Consider the following 20982-nt stretch of genomic DNA (forward strand, 5'->3'; position numbering starts at 1 on the left):
GAGGGAATTCAAACCGCAGATATTTTTTGCAAAAGAAACGGGTCTGGTTATATTGGTCGGGCTGTTACTGAGCACCCACTCCCGGCCGCTATCCCACTACTGCCCGATACGGGGACTTTTGGCTGCTGGGGTTTCCCCCCTGGCCCGGTTCGCCCCTCCTTAGTTAACCTGCACCTCCCAGACTCCTCCGGGAGGTCCATATTAATACCAGGCTTAGTGTGGACGTCCAGTCAACATGTGCCACTCAGCACCAGGACTCCCGACCTCAAACCATCCTCCGGTCCCGACCTCCGAGTAGCCGGATTACAGGAGACGCCACGCTCCCAGTCGAATGTTTTAGCGAAAGTTAGGTATAGGTGAAGTACAAGGTCGTGAATTCAAATCTTCATAATCATTTTTTTATGAAAATAGTTAATATTATTTAATTTATACAATATTCTCTATTTTATTTTTCATACTCATTTAAACTGATGTTTATTATTGATTGTGGCATAAAATCCTGATTCCGTAGCAAAAAAAGTTTAAAAAACATTGTTTATATTTAAAACGCCACCTAGCGGAAAATGTTGGAAGCATGTAGCGGATGCGGATGCTTTTGCTTTCACACGGCTTACAAGACTACAAGAGTCAAGTAAGTATCTCCTTACTACAGTAAGATGGCGTTCTATATGAATATTATGAGAAAGTTTTGTTTAAAATTCACTTGAAATAGTTTTAAATTGTTTATTTAAATATATTACGCATTTATTTATATAAACCGTTTTTACCGTTACCGTAATTTGTAATCTTGCAGTTTTTATGGCTCCATAGTCCATGCCTCTGCAGCAGTCTTTGACAGTTTTGACAGCTGTTTTCTTTTGTTTGAAATTCAATCAAGCAACGGTGCAATTTGAATCGAACCTTTTCTTGTGAATAAAATAGTAAAAATACGTGTAGAAATAATGGAAATGAATGCAGCTAGCATATCAAACTATAATAGGTAAGTGATTTGCGACTTATCAGCTAATTCTAAGTTAGAAACCATCAACAAAAGTTTGAAGTTGCGCGCTCAAATGTATTGATTTTCCTTCTTAAAATAAGCCAAAGGATGTAAATAAATCAGAGAGACAACTGATCTTGACATTTTTATATTATTTAGTGCAATGTTTCCGTGGTGCGAGGGGTTCTTATGATAAAAAAATACTTAAGTTTAATTAGTCAAACCCCAGTGATGTGTATTTTTGTGATAACAGGGACTCTGAGGCAGATTTCGGCATTCTAAGCCCTGTGATACCTAAGCTACGCAGGTTTGGCGGTGTTTATTCACCTGAACATCTAAATTTAACTCCAAGGCCAGTAAGTATTCCTATTTCAAAGGTCACAAACTATTATTTATCTAGTTTGTAGTGCTTTAATGTCTGTTGTTTATTTTTAGAGAGCCACAGCTGATTTTAAAGAGTCCTGGAATGAGAACCAAAACTTGCACACACCTGAAAAGATACCTGAAGTTGACTTCAAATGCAGGTAAGTTAATTAACCTTTTAGGAATTAATATATTAGCCTTTTCTTTTCTATAAATTACTTTGTTTCTTCTGTAAGTACGTCTAAGTAAATGACAGCTGACTGGTACATTATATTATATTATACTCTTTATTTATTTTTCTTCTTAAGTTAGGTTAATTATAATATGGATATAAAAGTAAAATATAAAAACACTTACAAACAATAAAAAAAAAATTATAAACACTATGTAAATGCACAGGCATATATATATATATGCATTATTTTAGATATTAAAATAAGTCAAATTCTTGGAGGATAACAAATATAGATATGGGTATTTTGAGTTGTATTTAGGTAAATGGTTTCATACTAATTAAAATCTAATTCATTAAATTATGATACCTATCATTATGGTAGCTCTTTAACACTTTCAATGCCAAGTGCCGCATTTCCAATACAAAATGTACACATTTAGTTTTCTTGGTAGTGAATGTGTTAACTGATCTGTCGGTTATTCGTCGACCGCCATATTGGTAACATCGCCTCGTGATTCATTTCTTTGTTTTTGCTCATTAATGTTGTTTAAAGTGTAATATTGATAGCGTATTATGCAGTAAATTAATGTGGAAGTGTGCAGATAATGAAAAATTAATCATGAAACGCGTTTAACCACCATTCTGGCGTCAACGCCGGGTAGCCCACGAGGGTCCTTGTAAAGTCCAGCTATCACCTTACAAGAGCTCATAACCCTAATACCGAACAACGTCGTGCTCTACGAGCATTTGGTATTTCTACCTCTAACCGTGGCTGGCTAGAGCCCTAGAGGCCATAATTTGATAGTTTTATACCGTACACTGGCTAAAGTTTATTTATTACAAATAATATTAATTCGATCCCACGTGGGATCCACTTTGACGTTGGCGAAATCATCGACAGTATCGATGGAGCCATATTACCCAAAGATTGATTGATTGAACTGATCTGTCCTGGAATATCTCTTGTTTTTCTATGGACCTCTGTACTTCGTGATTATACTATGATATGATGAATACTTCTATCATGTCTTTTCACAGGACAGCTAAACCAAAAGCGCACCATGGTTCTCGGAATTATTCCTTTGAAGGCAACCAAAGCTATCCCCGTCTGAACAGAAGGCTCCGGCCCATTAGGATGGAGCTGGAGACGCCCACAAAGGTCAAACCAACTGTTGATCTTGTTAGAGGTATGGAATAAGAACTAGTACACCATGGTAACAACCTACATTTCCTTCATGAAAATTCTCTTGTTGTACTTACTGTGAAAGTTTCCTGAATATTCATAGAATTTTTACTTCTGCTCTTATCTTCTGTAGGTGCAACTGGCCCAGGCCAAGCTAAGAGTGTTGAGGGCTGGTTTGATTTAAGGGACGCTCTCCTTATAATATAAAAACTCCCCTTGTTTCCAGTGGATGGCCCCAACGGTCTCCGTTTCAACACCTCCCTCGCACCTGGAGACATCACAGGCTCGCCAGCGCAGTCTCAAACGGACCGCCTGCAGCAAGCCATCAACCCGAGCAAAGCTGTGTTCACAATAGAAACTAATACGTCTAAAGTTAGTGATCATTTGTTGGCTACATGTTTTCATACTAAGAATCGTGATAGTTCATGACTAATGGTTGTATTTCTTTGTCCAATGTGTATTGCGTCTCGAATTTTGCTTTAATGAGAGAGTGAGACATGACCCTTAGTCATGAACAATATGTCACATTTATATGCGGGTCTATCGCGAATTTATTTTTTTATATTTATTACCACGACCAGAGAAACCTGTCGAAACGGCGGTAAATAAAGGTAACACAATAAATTCCCGATAGACCCGTCTATAAATGTGAGTTAGTTAATATGTGTTCAAAACGCGAAGGTTTTAAATATTATATAAGTTATTTGTTCTCAAGATTATCAAAAACCATGGAGTAATCAATCGATCATATTGTTTCAGATACTAATAGTGAACAACAAAGCGTGTTCTCTCCTCGGCTATTCAGCCGGGGAACTCTGCGGGCTGAAGTTCTCTGATCTACTGAGAAACAGGAACTGCAAGTTTTCATTACACGAGCCTGAAGAGGGGGACGCTTCTGAGGATGGGACCATTATTCTGCTTAGTGGCAAAGTAAGTCGCGGCGTTCTGCCTTTCTGACGAATTTTTTTAAAGCCATTTATTTATTTATCGTATGGAATTTCCATTACACTATTCATTCATTACCAACATAATAAAATACATAAATAAAAATAAAAATAGCCTTTATTACTGAAGTTCTATCTACTTAAAAATATACCTTATTTTTCTACATTATATATTACTATTCACTATTTTCTACGTCCCATCGACAACTTCAGTTTGTCTTCCGACATAGGCCTCCTCCAAGTCCTTCCAGGTTCCGCGGTCTCTTGCTTTCCTGGGCCAGCCCACTCCTCCTATCCTTTTAAGGTCATCTGACCATTTAAGAGTAGGCCTTCCTCTTTTCCTTTTGTGCCCCCTTGGGTACCACTCGATAAGGTCTTTTGTCCACTTATCTAGCCCTTCTCTGATGATGTGGCCAGTCCACCGCCACTTCTGTTGCTTAACCTTTTTAACCACTCTCCCACACTTTGATCTGGCTCTAATTATGGACAATCTTACCCTATCCTTAAGCTTAATGTTTAGCACGCTTCTTTCCATGTTGTTTTGACATGTAGCAAGCCTCTTTTCTTGTTTCCCCGTAAGTGCCCAAGTTTGGCATCCATAGGTGAGTACAGGTACAATGCACATATTAAAAACTTTAAATTTCTGGCTTGTTGGTATTTCTTTCGCCTTCATAACCTCTTTTAATGACCAAAATTTCTTCCATGCATTTGATATTCGTTTTTCAATTTCCTTGTTAGACTGATCTGATGGTGATATTATTACCAACATAGTTTATTCATAATCTAAATCTACATTTTTCCAAGTAGGTGATGGCTGCACTCGTTGTGGTTTTAAAATCTTCCCGGGCCATCATACTTTGACAGTGGGCTTTGTTGTGCTCCAAAACAATATGCCGAACAGTTTGCTTTGCATCAGCATCAGCATTCTTGGTCGCTCCATTTGAAGCCGGTGGAAATATTGATTGGATTACTTTATGAAAGTTGTTCACGTTGCAGAATTATACTTTTTTTGTTACAGGTGGTAGAATTGTTATCAAAAGACGGCCGTGCAGTGCAGGTGTCCCTGTGGATTCGACAGTTAGACAGTGACGGGCCTTGTTTGGTTGTTGCTGAGCCGGTCAGCTGTAAAACTGTTGTGGTAAGAGTTCTACACATTTCTGTCAAATGATATGTAGCCACAAAAAAATTATGACTTGACGCAAACTAATGGTGGCACTATTGGCTAAGAGCATAAGAATATTAACTAATTTTTTACACGCACTTTATTTTATGCTCCAAAGACTCGTAGTACTGAGTAATTCAATGTGTTTTAAACCTTTTTGAATTGCAATAGAGTTGCATTTCTTTTGTTCCATTCGATTTCAACGCGAACAAAAAATGACCATATTTAATTTAGTATTCTGTTTAAAATCAACTGCCAACTTTTCTTGCATGTGCATGATGGGCTACAGGAGTTTAACCCTTAGTATGCCTTGTCCCGTATATATTTGGACTGTAATTTACAATTACAAATTTATTCATTCAGTAGCAGTAGCAAATTTTTGACAAAGGCATACGAAGCGTTAAGTCACATTCTATTCTTTCGGCAAATATCTTTGATTCGCATTGTCTTTACCATCTTTCATCTTTACATTTCACCATCCTAGATGTTTAGTTTAGTCTTTCAATCAATTATTTATTCTTCCAGTTAACAGTAGATGCAGAGGACGGCATGATCCTCTCGTGTTGCGGCGACGACGCGGCGCTGCTGTTTCAAGCGGAGTCTTGTGAAAAATTATTAGGACTCCCGTTAGCCTCGCTGATCCCCTCCGTGCAACTCCCTCCTTGGGACGCGCCCATCCCGCGCAATGTCTCCAAGCAGAGGGCTACAGGTATGTACCTATGTGTCTTAGATCTGTTTCCCACTGACGTCCAGTTTTTTGCGGGTACGGTTTTTTGCAGGATCCAGTTTTCTGTAGTATGCATGTAGGACCCCGCAAACAGAATCCTCGAGTGAAAGTTACTATATTAGCACCTATACTACTAAAACGGGATCCTGCAAAAAACGTCAGTGGGAAACAGCTCTTAGAACAAGACTAAAAACTGGACGCCATTATAAATTGCTGCATTTTTTATCCGATTGTTTTTAATTTGTGGTCAAAATAGTACGAAGAAGGTTTTGAGGATTCAAAACTAAAAAATCGACGCCATCTCGAATTCTTAAATTTTTTGTCCGATCGTGTTGGTAATCCATACCTAGTGACTCCCGTTGGCTTACGTGGCTTTCTTTCTCCAGAAAATTTGTTATAATGTATTATTTTTAAATTTCTGTATCTAATTCTTTTGTCTTCCTTTCCTTCCGAGTTTTGACCCCAGAAATATGAACAACCGACTTATGAGTTATGATCCATTATTTATGTTTTCAGGACGAACTCTCGACGGCGGCTCGTTCCCCTTGTGTCTTTGGATAACTAGACCAGACACTACAGAAAACACACTTTGGTCTGGCTTGAAATCACACAAAGAGAGACCTGTATATGAAGTCAATGTTAGGGTGAGGAATCTTGTTTAATTTTTAGACGAAATATTGAAATAGTAATGGAGAAAAAAAATTCCACCTTATAGTCCCCTATCCTATATTACTATTTGCACTGTATAGATCTTAGAGAATATAGCCACACGGAGAGGTCATTAACAGGCGTTCCCCTCTGTCGAAAATAGGTGGCCAATGGTCAACTACATGTCAACCACATGTATGGACTGACGTTTATCTGACATGGCTATGTTTACGTTACGTATACATTTCATGTGTAAACAATTGTTGGTAAACCAATAAATATAAATAAATAAAAAATAAATAAATGTGAAAAACGGCAGACTATTTTGCACCGAAGATTATAGACATGGCATCTCCGTTGGTTATATCCTCTAAGGTATAGATGGATTTCTTATTACTTATTCAGTTTTCTTAAAACGACACGAAACACTGTCTAATTGCCCAATAGTATTACTACATGATCATATTATAGGTTCGGTTTACGAATATACGGCCAGACAGAAACAGCATATATGTAATTGTATCATTCAATTTTCAATCCTAACCCTAACAATATAAAGTTCACAATACATTGTCTCACCCAGGTAACGTACAACGTGTCCGGCCTCCTAGTGGTCGATGACACGGGCGTCATAACGGCGTGCAACCAGCACTTCGCCACGCTGACGTTCGGCAAGCCGCACTCTTCGGTGGTGGGGCGCCACATCGAGGAGCTCATCCCGGACTTCTGCCGCGCCACCGACCTGATCAAACCCATGCCCGACCGGCCCAAGGGGAGGCATGACCAGGACTCGAACGGTCAGTTACTAACGGCTCATTTAGACGATGACTCGCATGCGAGTTTCATTACATTGCGGGTTTTGATCGGTCGGTTGAATTGGACCTAACCAACAGTCCGCAATGTAACTAAAATCGCATGCGAGTTCGCGCGCCGTCTAAATCAGCCCTTACTAAGCGCCACTTGCACCACTCCACTAACTCGGAGTCAACCGGTTAAACCTGGAGTTACCATGGTTACCATGGTTTAACCGGTTGACCCCGGATTAGTGGGATGGTGCAAGTGGCCCAAAGGTTGCACTAAACCGTCTGTCACCGTCAAAGCGTTCGCTAAATTTTATTGCATGAGATGTTTTCTAGATTTCTGCTGCGTGACGTTGATCAGTGTGTTAATTGTTGTTGGTGTAGGTCCTTAGAGTTTTTTCAACATTCTGAAGACGCACACGGTGATTAGCCGGCAGCCTGATCAAGGAAAACGTTGATGCAAAAAGCGCACTTTTGGTTGCTGAGCAGATCTTTGGTTGGTGTCTTTAATTCAGATTAGGACTTCTTTTGACCATAATTTTACCATTTTAGTTAGGATATTTAGGGACTTTTGGGAAGAAAACTCAACCTTAAACGAATAATCAAAATAGCATAGCCTAAATTTCATCCTTAGGGGAATTAACTCATGGCTGGCACTAACAAATTATTTTCATTCGCAGAATCTGACACAGATGAGGACTCGTGCGGAGCGTTCAACGGCAGCCAAAAGTCCGCCTGCATGTCAAACGTGCAGCAATCTCTCCAATCCACCACGACAAGGGAAAAGTCCTCCAGCGCGCTCTGTCTCGACAAGTCTTGCAGTCTGGTCACACACACGCCTACACCCACACAGGTAAATATCGGAATGCAGGTAAAAGGCTTGCTTGACAATCAGACACGATGCCAGACATCAGTTACAAGTAAACGGCATTCAGCAGCAGCCAGCCGTTTTGAACACTACAACTTGGTATCGTCTTGGGTCGTCCCATTCGTTTTTCGTCAAGTTCTTAAATTAGTCCTGTTCTGCTTTCGTCACCCATTCTACATTCGTCACAATCGTCGGTGGCTTTCAATGATGAGTGACGAAAGCAGAATAGGACTAGTTTAAGAACTTGACGAAAAACGAATGGGACGACCCAAGACGATGCCTACAACTTAGACCCCTTCAACAGTGTGTTAAAGTGGTATAAAGCTATAAGCAAGTGATGGAACTTGCTAACTATGTAAACAAACCGCCATATTGAAATTGACTCTGAATGATGAATTTACTAGTGACTTTGGTTTACATAGTTAGCAAGTTCCATAGAATGACCATGTTCCATGAACGTGAGGTTGGGTTGTTCACGCTACATATATGATATAGCGAAGCTTTGTTAGGAGCCTGTTAGGCATATCATTTTGGAAACATAACAGTACCATCGCCCACACTGTTAACTACACATCGGTGGACCTTATGCCTTTTGTAATAAGGACACCGATGTACACCGAAGAGTGTTGCTGTTTGTACGGCACACTTTTCTGCAGACTTTGTACGCGCGCTAAACCGGCGAGCGTGTATGAGGAATGTTACGAAAGTGAAGGAAGCGAAAGAGGTATGTCAGGATCGTAGCAAGTGGAAATCCGTGGTCTCTGCCTACCCCTCCGGGAAATAGGCGTGATTATATGTATGTATGTATGTATGTATGTATGTTTGTACGCGTTTATAGTTCGTGATTGTATAAATGACAGATAAAAGTACTACATCCATGAAAATACTCCAATTTCATCGCAGGACATGGTCTCGAGCATCAGCACAACAGCCACAGAACAGCGCAACGACACATCCGCCCTCCCCGACGTGACCTCCGGGATGTCCGGTATCTCCATCGACGATGACTTCACGCCCAGCATCTCCAAATCTCGCTCCGAGAACATCCTGCGATCCGAACAGAACAATCCAATAGCCAAACAACTAGCCAAGGCTAACGAGAAGTCAGATTCCATATACTATACATCACAACACTCTCAAGAGGTAACCCCTACAGGGAATACCCCTAGAGTACGCATGAACGACCCTTCTTTACGTCTATCTTTCGACTCGAGCAAGTATAGATCTGTAAAAGTCAACCTCCCCGGCCAAGAGAAAGACAAAAGTAGTCTATCTCTAGACTTTTGTGACTCGAATGAGACTAGTGCGGATTTCTTGACGCCTATCAATGAGATGCCGCCGCCGGGGTGCGAGATTGAGGATTTGCCGAAGCATAATGGGAATGAGAGTATTGAGAGTTTGAGTAATGATAATGATTTGGAGACGCAGACGGAATCCGCGCCAAGGAAGAGATATGACTGTAAGTATTATCAGCTACGGTAGGTACGTAATCTCAATCATTGAATTGAAAAACAAACCGCGTTATTATGCCACAAAATGTTCAGGAAATACGTTGATTTCTTTTTGTTTACAAATGATTTTTGATTGCTCTCATGAATTTACTTTTTCAGCAGATTGTCCGTAAAACTACTAAAAGCCTACTTTACTGACCGAAATCGTAAGATCAGTGTCAGTCTTATTAGATAGTTTGTTAATAAAACAGTCTAAATCGAATACTATATTAACAGTGGACGGCCCCGAAACTCCGTGCATCGCCAAACGCCTCCTCCGAGCCCACGTGACGTCAACCCCGCAGCGAACCAAGTCCGAGTGCGACGACACTCAGGACGGCACCTATCGCGGCATCGTCCTACACCGCGACGGCACGCAGCTCAGTGAGTATCGTCACAACACAACCCGTAGAGAATAGACTGGAAACTTCTAGAAACGTCTCCGAGCCCACGTGACGTCAACCCCGCAGCGAACCAAGTCCGAGTGCGACGACACCCAGGACGGCACCTACCGCGGCATCGTACTACACCGCGACGGCACGCAGCTCAGTGAGTATCGTCACAACACAACCAGTAGAGAATAGACTGGAAACTTCTAGAAACGTCTCCGAGCTCACGTGACCTCAACCCCGCAGCGAACCAAGTCCGAGTGCGACGACACTCAGGACGGCACCTACCGCGGCATCGTACTACACCGCGACGGCACGCAGCTCAGTGAGTATCGTTACAACACAACCAGTAGAGAATAGACTGGAAACTTCTAGAAACGTCTCCGAGCCCACGTGACGTCAACCCCGCAGCGAACCAAGTCCGAGTGCGACGACACCCAGGACGGCACCTACCGCGGCATCGTACTACACCGCGACGGCACGCAGCTCAGTGAGTATCGTTACAAGACTACTATATGTAGATAATAGAGAAACGTTTCCGAGCCCACGTGTCGAATCCGCACCAAACTAATTCCGAGTGCGATGGCACCTACCGCGGCACCGCAACGGTAAGTACACTGTACAAACTACATTACGACATTATCAACCTTATCTTTCCTTTCTTCATTTTACGTCTCTAACGGTTTGGCCACGACATTGCGCAACCGGCGGCGACGGCAACCATAGGTGGGAACGAAAGGTCAGATCGGCTGTGTCTCGCTTCAACCTTTGGTTTCCGCCGCCGATCGCGCAATGTCGTGGCCGAGCCGTAATATCTGTTCCAGACTTACACAGACTAATAAACGGTCTGTGTTCTTCGTTAGACATTTTTTTGGGCTCGTAGCACAAAACTCTTGCAACTAAACTAAATACGTCCAAATTCATTCAAATTCTAAATTTATTATTGTATCCTCAGATGTCCTGTACACGGTGTCGACGATGCAGTTAGCGGCCGGCAACCGAGTCCGATGCGTTTGGCTCGGAGTCCAACTAGAGGACACGGCGCGACACACCACGCTCGCCTCCAGCGTCGCTTCAACGGCCGATAGCTCCCTAGTACTAGTAAGTGTGTAACGCCCTGGCCACGACTGGTTGACGCGAAAACCATAGGGGGAACGAAAGGTCCGGTCGCTGTATCACGCTCCTATGGTTGTCGCCTTAGCCGAAGCCAGCGCAATGTCGTGGCCAGGCCGTAATTGTCGCAACTAAAAAGATTAGTGCTAAAATGTACACTTCTTTTATTTTATCTTTTTAGGACCTTCTTTTATTTTAGTATCAAAGTGCATGATTTAGCTGTAAACAACACTCTAGAATAACTAGAGAAGTCTGACTAGAAAATCTCAAAAATGATCCCACGTGTATAGTGCCGTGCCGCCAGCGACTCAACTGTACTGAGCACAGCTTGACTCGATATCGTCTTGGGTCGTCCCATTCGTTTTTCGTCAAGTCCCTATTCTGCTTTTGTCCCGCATTCTACATTGAAAGCCACCGGCGATTGTGACGAATGTAAAATGGGTGACGAAAGCAGAACAGGACTAATTTGAGCACTTAACGAAAAACGAATGGGACGACCCAAGACGACACCCTTGACTCAGATGCTGTGTCCTCTTGTTTGCAGGGAAACAAGTCAGTGAGCAGCAGGCCGCAGTCGATGTCCCTCGTGAGCCAGTGCGGCGAAGAGCAAGTCTCCGGCGAGTACAACAAGCATTACGTCACGTTGAAACAAATTGGTAAGATTTTGGTCACTAAAAACTTATAAATTAGAACTTTTCCTCGCAACAAAATTAGTGCTTGACAAAATGAAACATCTACACCGTGTTTTTATTGAATTCCGTTAACTTCGGGGTATGGTTAAGTACGTTTAAGAGAACTAAATGGCATAGTTAATTTAAAAAAAAACTCTTTTGCTGTTTTTTTAAACTATTTAAGTTTAAAAAGTAATTGAAGGTAGCATATAGTTGTTGTAACACGGGCATTACATTTAACTCAACCAAACACTTGAAATTTGTGACATATCAATGCCATTTCGCACATCGATCGACCGAGATTGTACTTAAGAGTGCTATTACATTTCGGGGTTGAGCGAGTTTAGGTATTTTACGCGCTGCGGCAGGCCGTGCGAGCTCAGTATTCCGATCCCTTCTACCACACTCGCACTACAATGATGGATTAAACATTCTTGATCCTTCGCGAAGCATATTGAAATCAACCATAACAACACTAACTGTACTTAACTTATAAAGTCCTAAAACTGTTATTTGGTAAGTACGAAAATACTAAATGCAGTGCAAATGTACATAGGGGCTGTTCATAAATTACGTCGTCTATTTTTGACCCCCCCATCCCTCAAATCATCCAAAAATCATGCTTCGGATGACTCTGTTTCCTCCTACGTCATGCTACCATCATCCGATGTCCATGACCCCCTCCCCCCCTCCTCCCATTTGAAACGACGTAATTTATGAATAGCCCCATACTCGTACTTATGAACGTATATTACTCGAAAGAAATTATAGGTACTCGCTTATTTACAAGAAACAAGTTACAAGAAACTGAAGATACACAGGGTCTGATGATGGAGCTGGAAGGTGGCCACGGGTACCAGTCTATCATGTAACTAAACCACTTCGTGTTTGGGCTCGTTTGATTCGTCTAAACAAGATCTTTGACACTGAAGATACACAGGGTCTGATGATGGAGCTGGAAGTTGGTTACCGGTACCAATCAACCATGCAACTAAACCACTTCATGTTTAGGCTCGTTTGACTAGTCTCAACAAGATCTTTGACACTAGGTGATACTCAGAGTCTGATGATGGAGCCGGAAGGTGGTCACCGGTACCAATCAACCATGCAACTAAACCACTTCATGTTTAGGCTCGTTTGATTAGTCTCAACAAGATCTTTGACACTAGGTGATACTCAGAGTCTGATGATGGAGCTGGAAGGTGGTCACCGGTACCAATCAACCATGCAACTAAACCACTTCGTGTTTAGGCTCGTTTGATTCGTCTCAACAAGATCTTTGACACTAGGTGATAAACCAAACACGAAGCCCAAACACGGAGCCCAAACACGAAGTGGTTCAGTTATGTGATAGACAGGTACCCGTCGCCACCTTCGAGCTCCATCATCAGATCCTGAGTACTTTCTTGTGTCAAAGATCTTGTTGAGATGAATAAAACGTGCCTAAACACGAAGTAGTTCAGTTACATGATAGACTAGACTTTGTTGCATGGTTGATTGGTACCGGTGACCACCTTCCGGCTCCATCATCAGACCCTGAGTATTATCTTGTGTCAAAGATCTTGTTGAGACGAATCAAACGAGCCCAAACACGAAATGGTTTAGTTGCATGGTTGATTAGTACCGGTGACCAAATTCCGGCTCCATCATCAGACCCTGAGTACTATCTTGTGTCAAAGATCTTGTTAAGACGAATAAAACGAGCCTAAACACGAAGTGGTTTAGTTGCATGGTTGATTGGTACCGGTGACCACCTTCCGGCTCCATCATCAGACCCTGAGTACTATCTTGTGTCAAAGATCTTGTTGAGACGAATAAAACGAGCCTAAACACGAAGTGGTTTAGTTGCATGGTTGATTGGTACCGGTGACCACCTTCCAGCTCCATCATCAGACCCTGAGTACTATCTTGTGTCAAAGATCTTGTTGAGACGAATCAAACGAGCCCAAACACGAATTGGTTTAGTTGCATGGTTGATTAGTACCGGTGACCACATTCCGGCTCCATCATCAGACCCTGAGTACTATCTTGTGTCAAAGATCTTGTTGAGACGAATCAAACGAGCCCAAACACGAAGTGGTTTTGTTGCATGGTTGATTGGTACCGGTGACCACCTTCCGGCTCCATCATCAGACCCTGAGTACTATCTTGTGTCAAAGATCTTGTTGAGACGAATCAAACGAGCCCAAACACGAAATGGTTTAGTTGCATGGTTGATTAGTACCGGTGACCAAATTCCGGCTCCATCATCAGACCCTGAGTACTATCTTGTGTCAAAGATCTTGTTAAGACGAATAAAACGAGCCTAAACACGAAGTGGTTTAGTTGCATGGTTGATTGGTACCGGTGACCACCTTCCGGCTCCATCATCAGACCCTGAGTACTATCTTGTGTCAAAGATCTTGTTGAGACGAATAAAACGAGCCTAAACACGAAGTGGTTTAGTTGCATGGTTGATTGGTACCGGTGACCACCTTCCAGCTCCATCATCAGACCCTGAGTACTATCTTGTGTCAAAGATCTTGTTGAGACGAATCAAACGAGCCCAAACACGAATTGGTTTAGTTGCATGGTTGATTAGTACCGGTGACCACATTCCGGCTCCATCATCAGACCCTGAGTACTATCTTGTGTCAAAGATCTTGTTGAGACGAATAAAACGAGCCTAAACACGAAGTGGTTTAGTTGCATGGTTGATTGGTACTGGTGACCACCTTCCGGCTCCATCATCAGACCCTGAGTACTATCTTGAGTCAAATAAATACATATAGAATGTCAGGTCGTTTCAAATATTTTTAATCCTGTCCGGTAGTTTATTAAACTGTACCATTATAAATTATAATACTATAAAAACAGTGCTAGGATCAAAGTCTCTCGTTGCGGTTTACACGCACACAGTATAGCGTTTTACACGGCGCCCGCCGCACACAATGATAAAAAACCTCGTCGTCGCCGTTGAAAATGTGCGGAGCCGACCGACACACGTCCTGCCTGTACAAGCTCTGCCGCGGCACTGAGCTGGTGAGCGCGCGTCATCGGTAATATAGAGTAGTTTTCAAAAAATTGCCAAAAAATTATAGTAGAATTTCATAAACACTAATGTATACCAACAGTATAAGCAAACGTTGCAGATTGCTTGAGTATGAAAATGACTTCGATATTAAGTAGATTTTCGTAGAAATTGACACTTGTTTCGGAGAGAAAATTGAGTTCGTTTTACTTTGATTTTCTCTTTCTCAAAGGTATGTAGGAAAAATATCGTTTGATATGCTTAAAGTACAGGGTATTAGTAATACAAAATAGCCAGGTTTAGCAGAGAAAACTTCTCAACATTTCCAAATAAAAGCTTGCCGTTCAGTGCTTCACGCGGTTTTTCGGAAACGACCATCAGAAAAAAATTCATTACTTATTTAATAAGTCCTTTTTCTAATATTTACAACGATATTTAAAAAGATAAGAAGACGCTTTTACTGGAACAAGTACTCATTGTTTCTAATAAGGAGCACAAAGTCCTGAATTTCGTCGACTAGTATCATCAATTTTGCATTATTTCGACTTTTCTTGTAAGAGCGCTCTTAAGTTTAGTAGCATTAGATTAGTGTTTAGAATGTATGAACTCATTCTAAACACTAATCAATATGTAAACCGGCCCTAAGAGTGCACGCTTGTAGAGGCCTTATAGGAAAAAAATAATTTATTGATTATCTCCGAAATGGAGTTAATTAGAATATCGGTGTCGTTGAGAAAGTTACTTGATTTAAGCTCAGGAATGCACCCTTGAAATTAACGGAAATCAAAAAACACGTATATCCCTGGTATCGGTATAAACGTTTAAACCTCTAATCGCTCTAATGATACCATACCATAAATCATTAATAAATTGTGGGCGTGTCTAAATAAACCTTCATGAATTTAATTCCTCTTGTGATTGGAATTTATTGTTAAACTATTATTTACGCACATATGTATTTGTTTATGCGGTGAAAACGTTGGCGGGGTCGCCATGTAGGTAGTTCAATACACAAAAATATTTTTTCACAGGCAAAGGCGCCTACGGCTGCGTGAAGATGGCGTACCGTCGCTCTGACCGTCTTCTGGCGGTGGCCAAGTTTATATTGAAGGAGAAAGTCGGCGCGCAGTTCTGGGTGGACGGACCCGACGGCAAGCGGGTGCCGCTGGAGCTCAGCCTGCTTATGACCTTGAAGCATCCTAATATCGTGAGTAAATCTAGTCCCTAATATATAGTTAGTTTTTTTTAGTATTAGAAATAAGGTACACAATCTAGATGTCTTTTTATTGAAAAACACGTTTTAAAAATAAGTCACGGCAAATATGTAACAATTATGAATCTAATACGAACATTATATTCTGCTTTCATAAGTAATAGTTACTGATTTTTAAAAAGCGTTTTTCAATTAAAAGACATGTCAAGATCGCTTACCTTCTTTCTAATGCTAAAAAAACGAACTATAGTGAATTCTGTTTCCTGACGTAGCGCTGAAAAGGCGGTTTTCGAATAAGGAAATTAGTAATATTTTTATTTACATTTCAACAGGTCAGCATACTAGATGTTTACGAGAATGAGAAATACTTTCAAATGGTGATGGAGAAACATGGCGCAGGCATGGATCTGTTCGAGTTCATTGAGCGGCGACCCGCGCTAGACGAGCCACTTCTCAGCTACATCTTCCGACAGGTATGACAATGGTTATGGCATATTGAGCGTTTGAGGTATGACATATCAGGAGAGATACGTTTCGACAATTTAGCATACTAACACTTCCACTTCTTTCCACTTTCACTTCTTTATTAATGCAAAATGTGGCAATATTTACGCACAATAATAGCAAAGAGTTTGCAACTAAATCAGTTAACACAAAATATAGTCTGCGTAGCAACAAAAACGCGGGCCAGCTTGCGTGCCCCACAAGCTCGCGAAATCCAAACGGTCAGTCTACGTACTCAGCCCTCTAAAATACAGTAAGCTACCGGACAATATCAGGGATGCACCTTCCTAACATGTATTTAAAAGCGATCTTAAACAATGGCTCCTGCAGGCGCAATTTTATGATGTAAATGAATTTGTAAACAAGAAATAAATGTAATATCTAATGTTGATGTTATGATGTTACTAATACACTAATAATGATATGTTAGTTATAACACTAAAATGCGGTATCGTCTTGGGTCGTCCCATTAGTTTTTCGTCAAGTTCTTAAATTAGTCCTATTCTGCTTTCGTCACTCATTCTACATTGAAAGCCACTGACGATTGTGACGAATGTAGAATGGGTGACGAAAGCAGAATAGGACTATTGGGACGACCCAAGACGATACCTAAAATGCTTTAAATGTAAATTTACAAACTGACTTGTAACGATGTTACTAATAAATATTTTATTTTCTTCTTTTCAATATTTTTAATACATCGATATATATTTTCCAGATAGGCCAAGCCGTAGAGTACCTCCACTCCCTGAACATACTGCACCGCGACATCAAGGACGAGAACGTGATCATCGACAACAAGTTCCACGTGAAGCTGATAGACTTCGGCTCGGCCACCTTCATGAGCAAGGACACGCTCTTCTCCACCTTTTATGGCACCACGGAGTACTGCAGCCCTGAAGTGTTGGCCGGGAACAAGTGAGTGTTATTTAAATGACCAATGGTAGCAATGCTTTACCAGAGATATATATATAACTCCGTATAAGATAAATAAAGTCTGAGAAAAAAAAGTGCCTCGGAAATCATTAAAAAGTCATTCTCGAATAGATGGCGCACACACCTTTGGCCTATTCTCGGCTAGATGGCGTGGACGACACCGTTTGATATTTAACAATTTTAACACATATCAGTGAAAGAACATGGGTCAGTATGGAACAATAAAAATTAAAAATCATTTATCCGTAAACATATTTTGATTAATTTATACATTTTCAATTTTATTTTAAGTTTTAATCGTGTGTCGATAGATGGCAGTAAATGTACCGTGACTACAAAATTTACTTTGGCAATAGCCCTCTATACTATCTTTTCTCTTTGGCTTTACTAATGAATATTGATCGCAACTAGTGTGGTTGTGTGGTATTCTAATTCTACTCAATCGTGACATCGGCGTCATGCGGTAGGGAGGGACAACATGATAAGGGACCTTTCGATGACAAACACGAGATTTGTTAGACAGTGACAATATTGTATGGACTTGTTGTTAGGGTGTGTGTAGAATTAGACAGGTTCGTTGTGGTCCCATTGTATCCGTCTAGAACTTAGAAAAAATCTAGCAAAAAAATCTCGTTTTGACCGCCAAAAAAACGACGCTATGTTCCCCTGCAAAAAATTTCATGCATCTAGATTAATTTTTCATGGTTTGTTTTTGTTACAAAATTTCATTATTTAACCTTTTCAACGCCACAGACGGCAATTGACGTCAACGCAAAATCGTAACAACGACAACCAAAGACGGCATTTGACGTCGATCGTTTTTTTGACGAAAATTTATCTACTGAAAAACACCCCACTTTAGGTTGACATTATTTATTCACAAAACTAAATTTTATCCCCGTGGCGTCAGTGGCACGGCAAATGGATGCGCCGTTTGGCGTTGAAAAGGTTAAACACAATGATGCATTTTTAATATTCATTTACAGATACGCCGGTCCCGAGCTGGAGATGTGGTCAATGGGTATAACCCTCTACGTGCTGACATACTTTGTTAACCCTTTCTCTGACATAGAAGACACGATACAAGGGCCGCTTGTGTTGCCGTCACCTGTCTCTGAAGGTATTATTTAGAAAGCTTAACCCTTTATAAGGTGTCAGGAATTAAAATTGAACCCTGGGGCATTTCATATGAAGCGGACAGGAAAAAAAAAGTGAGGTTCCCGAATTTGTTTATATTTGGTTTAGTTCTTCTTCTAGTAGGTATAAAACCGGACGCCAAATATTTTTTTATGTATGACGTTTATTTTCAAAATTATGAGCTTCTCAAAAATTACCGTAATTGAAATTCCGATTTTTTGAAACTTGAATATCGAATAATTAAAATATATAACTTATTATTAAACCAAGCGTTTTGTATAGAATGTTTAATGATCTTTTCAGCGAAGAAATCAATTTTGAAGAATAAAAAAATAATAATGGTTAAAACCGGAAGTAAACTTTTCGAAAACTTTGACCAGTTTTTTTTTATTTTTTTTATCTCAAAATATAGCCCTAAGTATGTACAAAATACACTAGAAGTTGCAGAATGGGATCTCCATTGGTTAAAACAATAGGTCAATAAATGTACATACATGTCGCCCTGAGTCCGACGTACCGTACTGGTATACATACATAGTTATAGCAGCTGTTTAGCTTATAAGAACATGTATTCAGTAAGACTGCTGGTAAATTCTAAACATAACATAATGAAATAAGAAAGTCAACAATTCTAACCAGTTTATTTCATAATTTTTATTATTTTACAATAAGAATCTATGCTAGAGCTCGTTCTTTTTACAAGAAGACCGTCAGTTTTCGGAATAAACGCATGAAACTTTTTTGTTCCTGGAATCGTGACTGCGGAATCAAACCTGGCCTGCAAAAATATCCTCTGACGATGAATATCGTCTTTAGAGCAATAGTAGATTGCCGTTTGCTTCAAAGATGATTTTGCCCAGTCATACAGTCGCCATCAGATATATCGGAGCGGCCAAGGTGTTCACAATATCTGAACATGCACTCTAACGCCCTGACAATTGGGTAGGTAAAGTTTTTTGAAGATAGGCAAATTATATTTTTTCCCGATAGTATTCATTATAGCGATCACGGAAATGCAGCTCTTTTATTTTTATATCATTTTATTGATTAAATATAATTTTTTAAATGATCGATATGACGTTTGTGAGGTGAAATGGCAGATTCGAGTAATTAATTCCTTTGCGCGTAGTAAATGGGACGAGATAGAAAAAAAATCGATGTCAACTGTCAGTGTCATTCTTGGAAAATAACTTGCAAATAATTGGAAAATAATGGTCGGACGAAACATTTGTTTTCTTGTAATTGGATGTCGGTGTGATTTCTAGAATAAGTATTTTTAACGTCCCTAGCACGATCAACACGGATATTTTGATAATGATAACGATTGCTTTCAACTACTTGGCACTGCTTCTTGGAGAACATTTTCATTAACGCCTTCACCACGACTCTTGGACTGCTACACGAGTCATTTTGGATCTCAGTATCAACACAATAGATGGAGACGATCCCGGAAACGTTCGAATGGAAATAGAATATTACAGAGATGAACTCAAAGTGCGTCGTACCGTCTTGTAGGAAGTACAGACGTTACTTTCCAAATTCAGCGTATTTGAGCACACCAAAGTCTTTAACAGCGATTCGGTGCCAAGCTTTGAAGATATATTGGCCAAAATGGTAACTTATACGTTTGTGAGGACTATATAAACGTGATCGTTGTATTATACATACATAATGATTAAGATTGTAATAGTCTTATAACTAGGTCGTTATTGGCTATTATATATGAGCTCGGCAAGGTGTTCACAATATCTGATCACGCACGCCCTAATAATAGAGGCGTGTTCAGATATTTATGAGCACCCTAGCTGCACCAATATATCTGATGGCGACTGTACTTTAGAAAACTTATAATATAAATTAAAAATAATATAATATAAATCCAGTAAATTTCGTTTGGTTTTATTTTATAAATCCACAAATTATTATCCTTAAGCATTAACATTACAACAGTATATAGAATCACGCTGTGTGGCGTGCCCTTGAAGAGAGTTGAGAGGTTCAAATATGGTCAATATGGATAAGTATGTCTGTAGGGTAAATGTGCTTCACGTTGGGGCCTGTTTACATATTGATTAGTGTTGATTGCGGGTTTAATACATTTGCCACTATACACAAGTAGCAAGTGTATCAACTCGCAAAAATACTACATTTTTGCTTCCATTGAGGTATACATAGTAAGCACTATTCTCAAATTATGTGAGGAAATAAAACAAATTCAATTTAGTAAAGCGTATTTAATAGGGGTAAAGTGACGCGAATACAATTAAAAAACAACGCATATTCTTAGTTTATATTAAATGTAGATGGCTTTTTAGTTTTCACTTGGTCACAGAAATACGCTAAAAACCACTTTCAGATAAGAAACACCTACTTTCTTGCGTTTTGGCTGTCCTTCTTGTGTCCTTCCACAGCATGAGCATGTTGTAAGTCCTGTTGTATTTGTCCCTGGACTTAGCAGGAAGCTAGTTATTCATTATTAAGTTTCCTTCTGCTTTCAAATGAGGTGGTGTGCCGTCTATTCCAGGTCGTTTTCGTCACTTGAACTCATTTTGTTTATTACGAGTATTAAAATAACAAGCGGTAACTTATTGAGTATTGCACAACGAATAAACTTTGCCGCCTTTTATTTGCATATTTTTTAAAATTATATGTGACGTCCGACGGGTAAAG

The 20982-nt window shown here is 40.3% G+C and overlaps 1 protein-coding gene across 1 annotated transcript in view; it reads left to right on the forward strand.

The window, feature by feature from the left end:
* The first annotated feature begins 856 nt into the window (after nt 1-856).
* Nucleotides 857-20982, forward strand: part of LOC134679909 (PAS domain-containing serine/threonine-protein kinase) — a 34725-nt gene continuing 14599 nt past the window's right edge. Inside the window, exons 1-19 of the mRNA XM_063538849.1 lie at nt 857-979; nt 1233-1335; nt 1415-1503; nt 2556-2704; nt 2927-3072; nt 3460-3630; nt 4663-4782; nt 5332-5515; nt 6050-6177; nt 6765-6978; nt 7662-7834; nt 8753-9308; nt 9577-9723; nt 10684-10829; nt 11386-11497; nt 15554-15729; nt 16068-16208; nt 16958-17157; nt 18162-18295. Of these exons, the coding sequence (XP_063394919.1) occupies nt 942-979; nt 1233-1335; nt 1415-1503; nt 2556-2704; nt 2927-3072; nt 3460-3630; nt 4663-4782; nt 5332-5515; nt 6050-6177; nt 6765-6978; nt 7662-7834; nt 8753-9308; nt 9577-9723; nt 10684-10829; nt 11386-11497; nt 15554-15729; nt 16068-16208; nt 16958-17157; nt 18162-18295 (3127 nt within the window). The 5' untranslated portion in view covers nt 857-941. The remainder of the gene's footprint in view (nt 980-1232; nt 1336-1414; nt 1504-2555; nt 2705-2926; nt 3073-3459; nt 3631-4662; nt 4783-5331; nt 5516-6049; nt 6178-6764; nt 6979-7661; nt 7835-8752; nt 9309-9576; nt 9724-10683; nt 10830-11385; nt 11498-15553; nt 15730-16067; nt 16209-16957; nt 17158-18161; nt 18296-20982) is intronic.

This window comes from Cydia fagiglandana, chromosome 3 (assembly GCF_963556715.1).
Source record: "Cydia fagiglandana chromosome 3, ilCydFagi1.1, whole genome shotgun sequence".
NCBI lineage: Eukaryota > Metazoa > Arthropoda > Insecta > Lepidoptera > Tortricidae > Cydia > Cydia fagiglandana.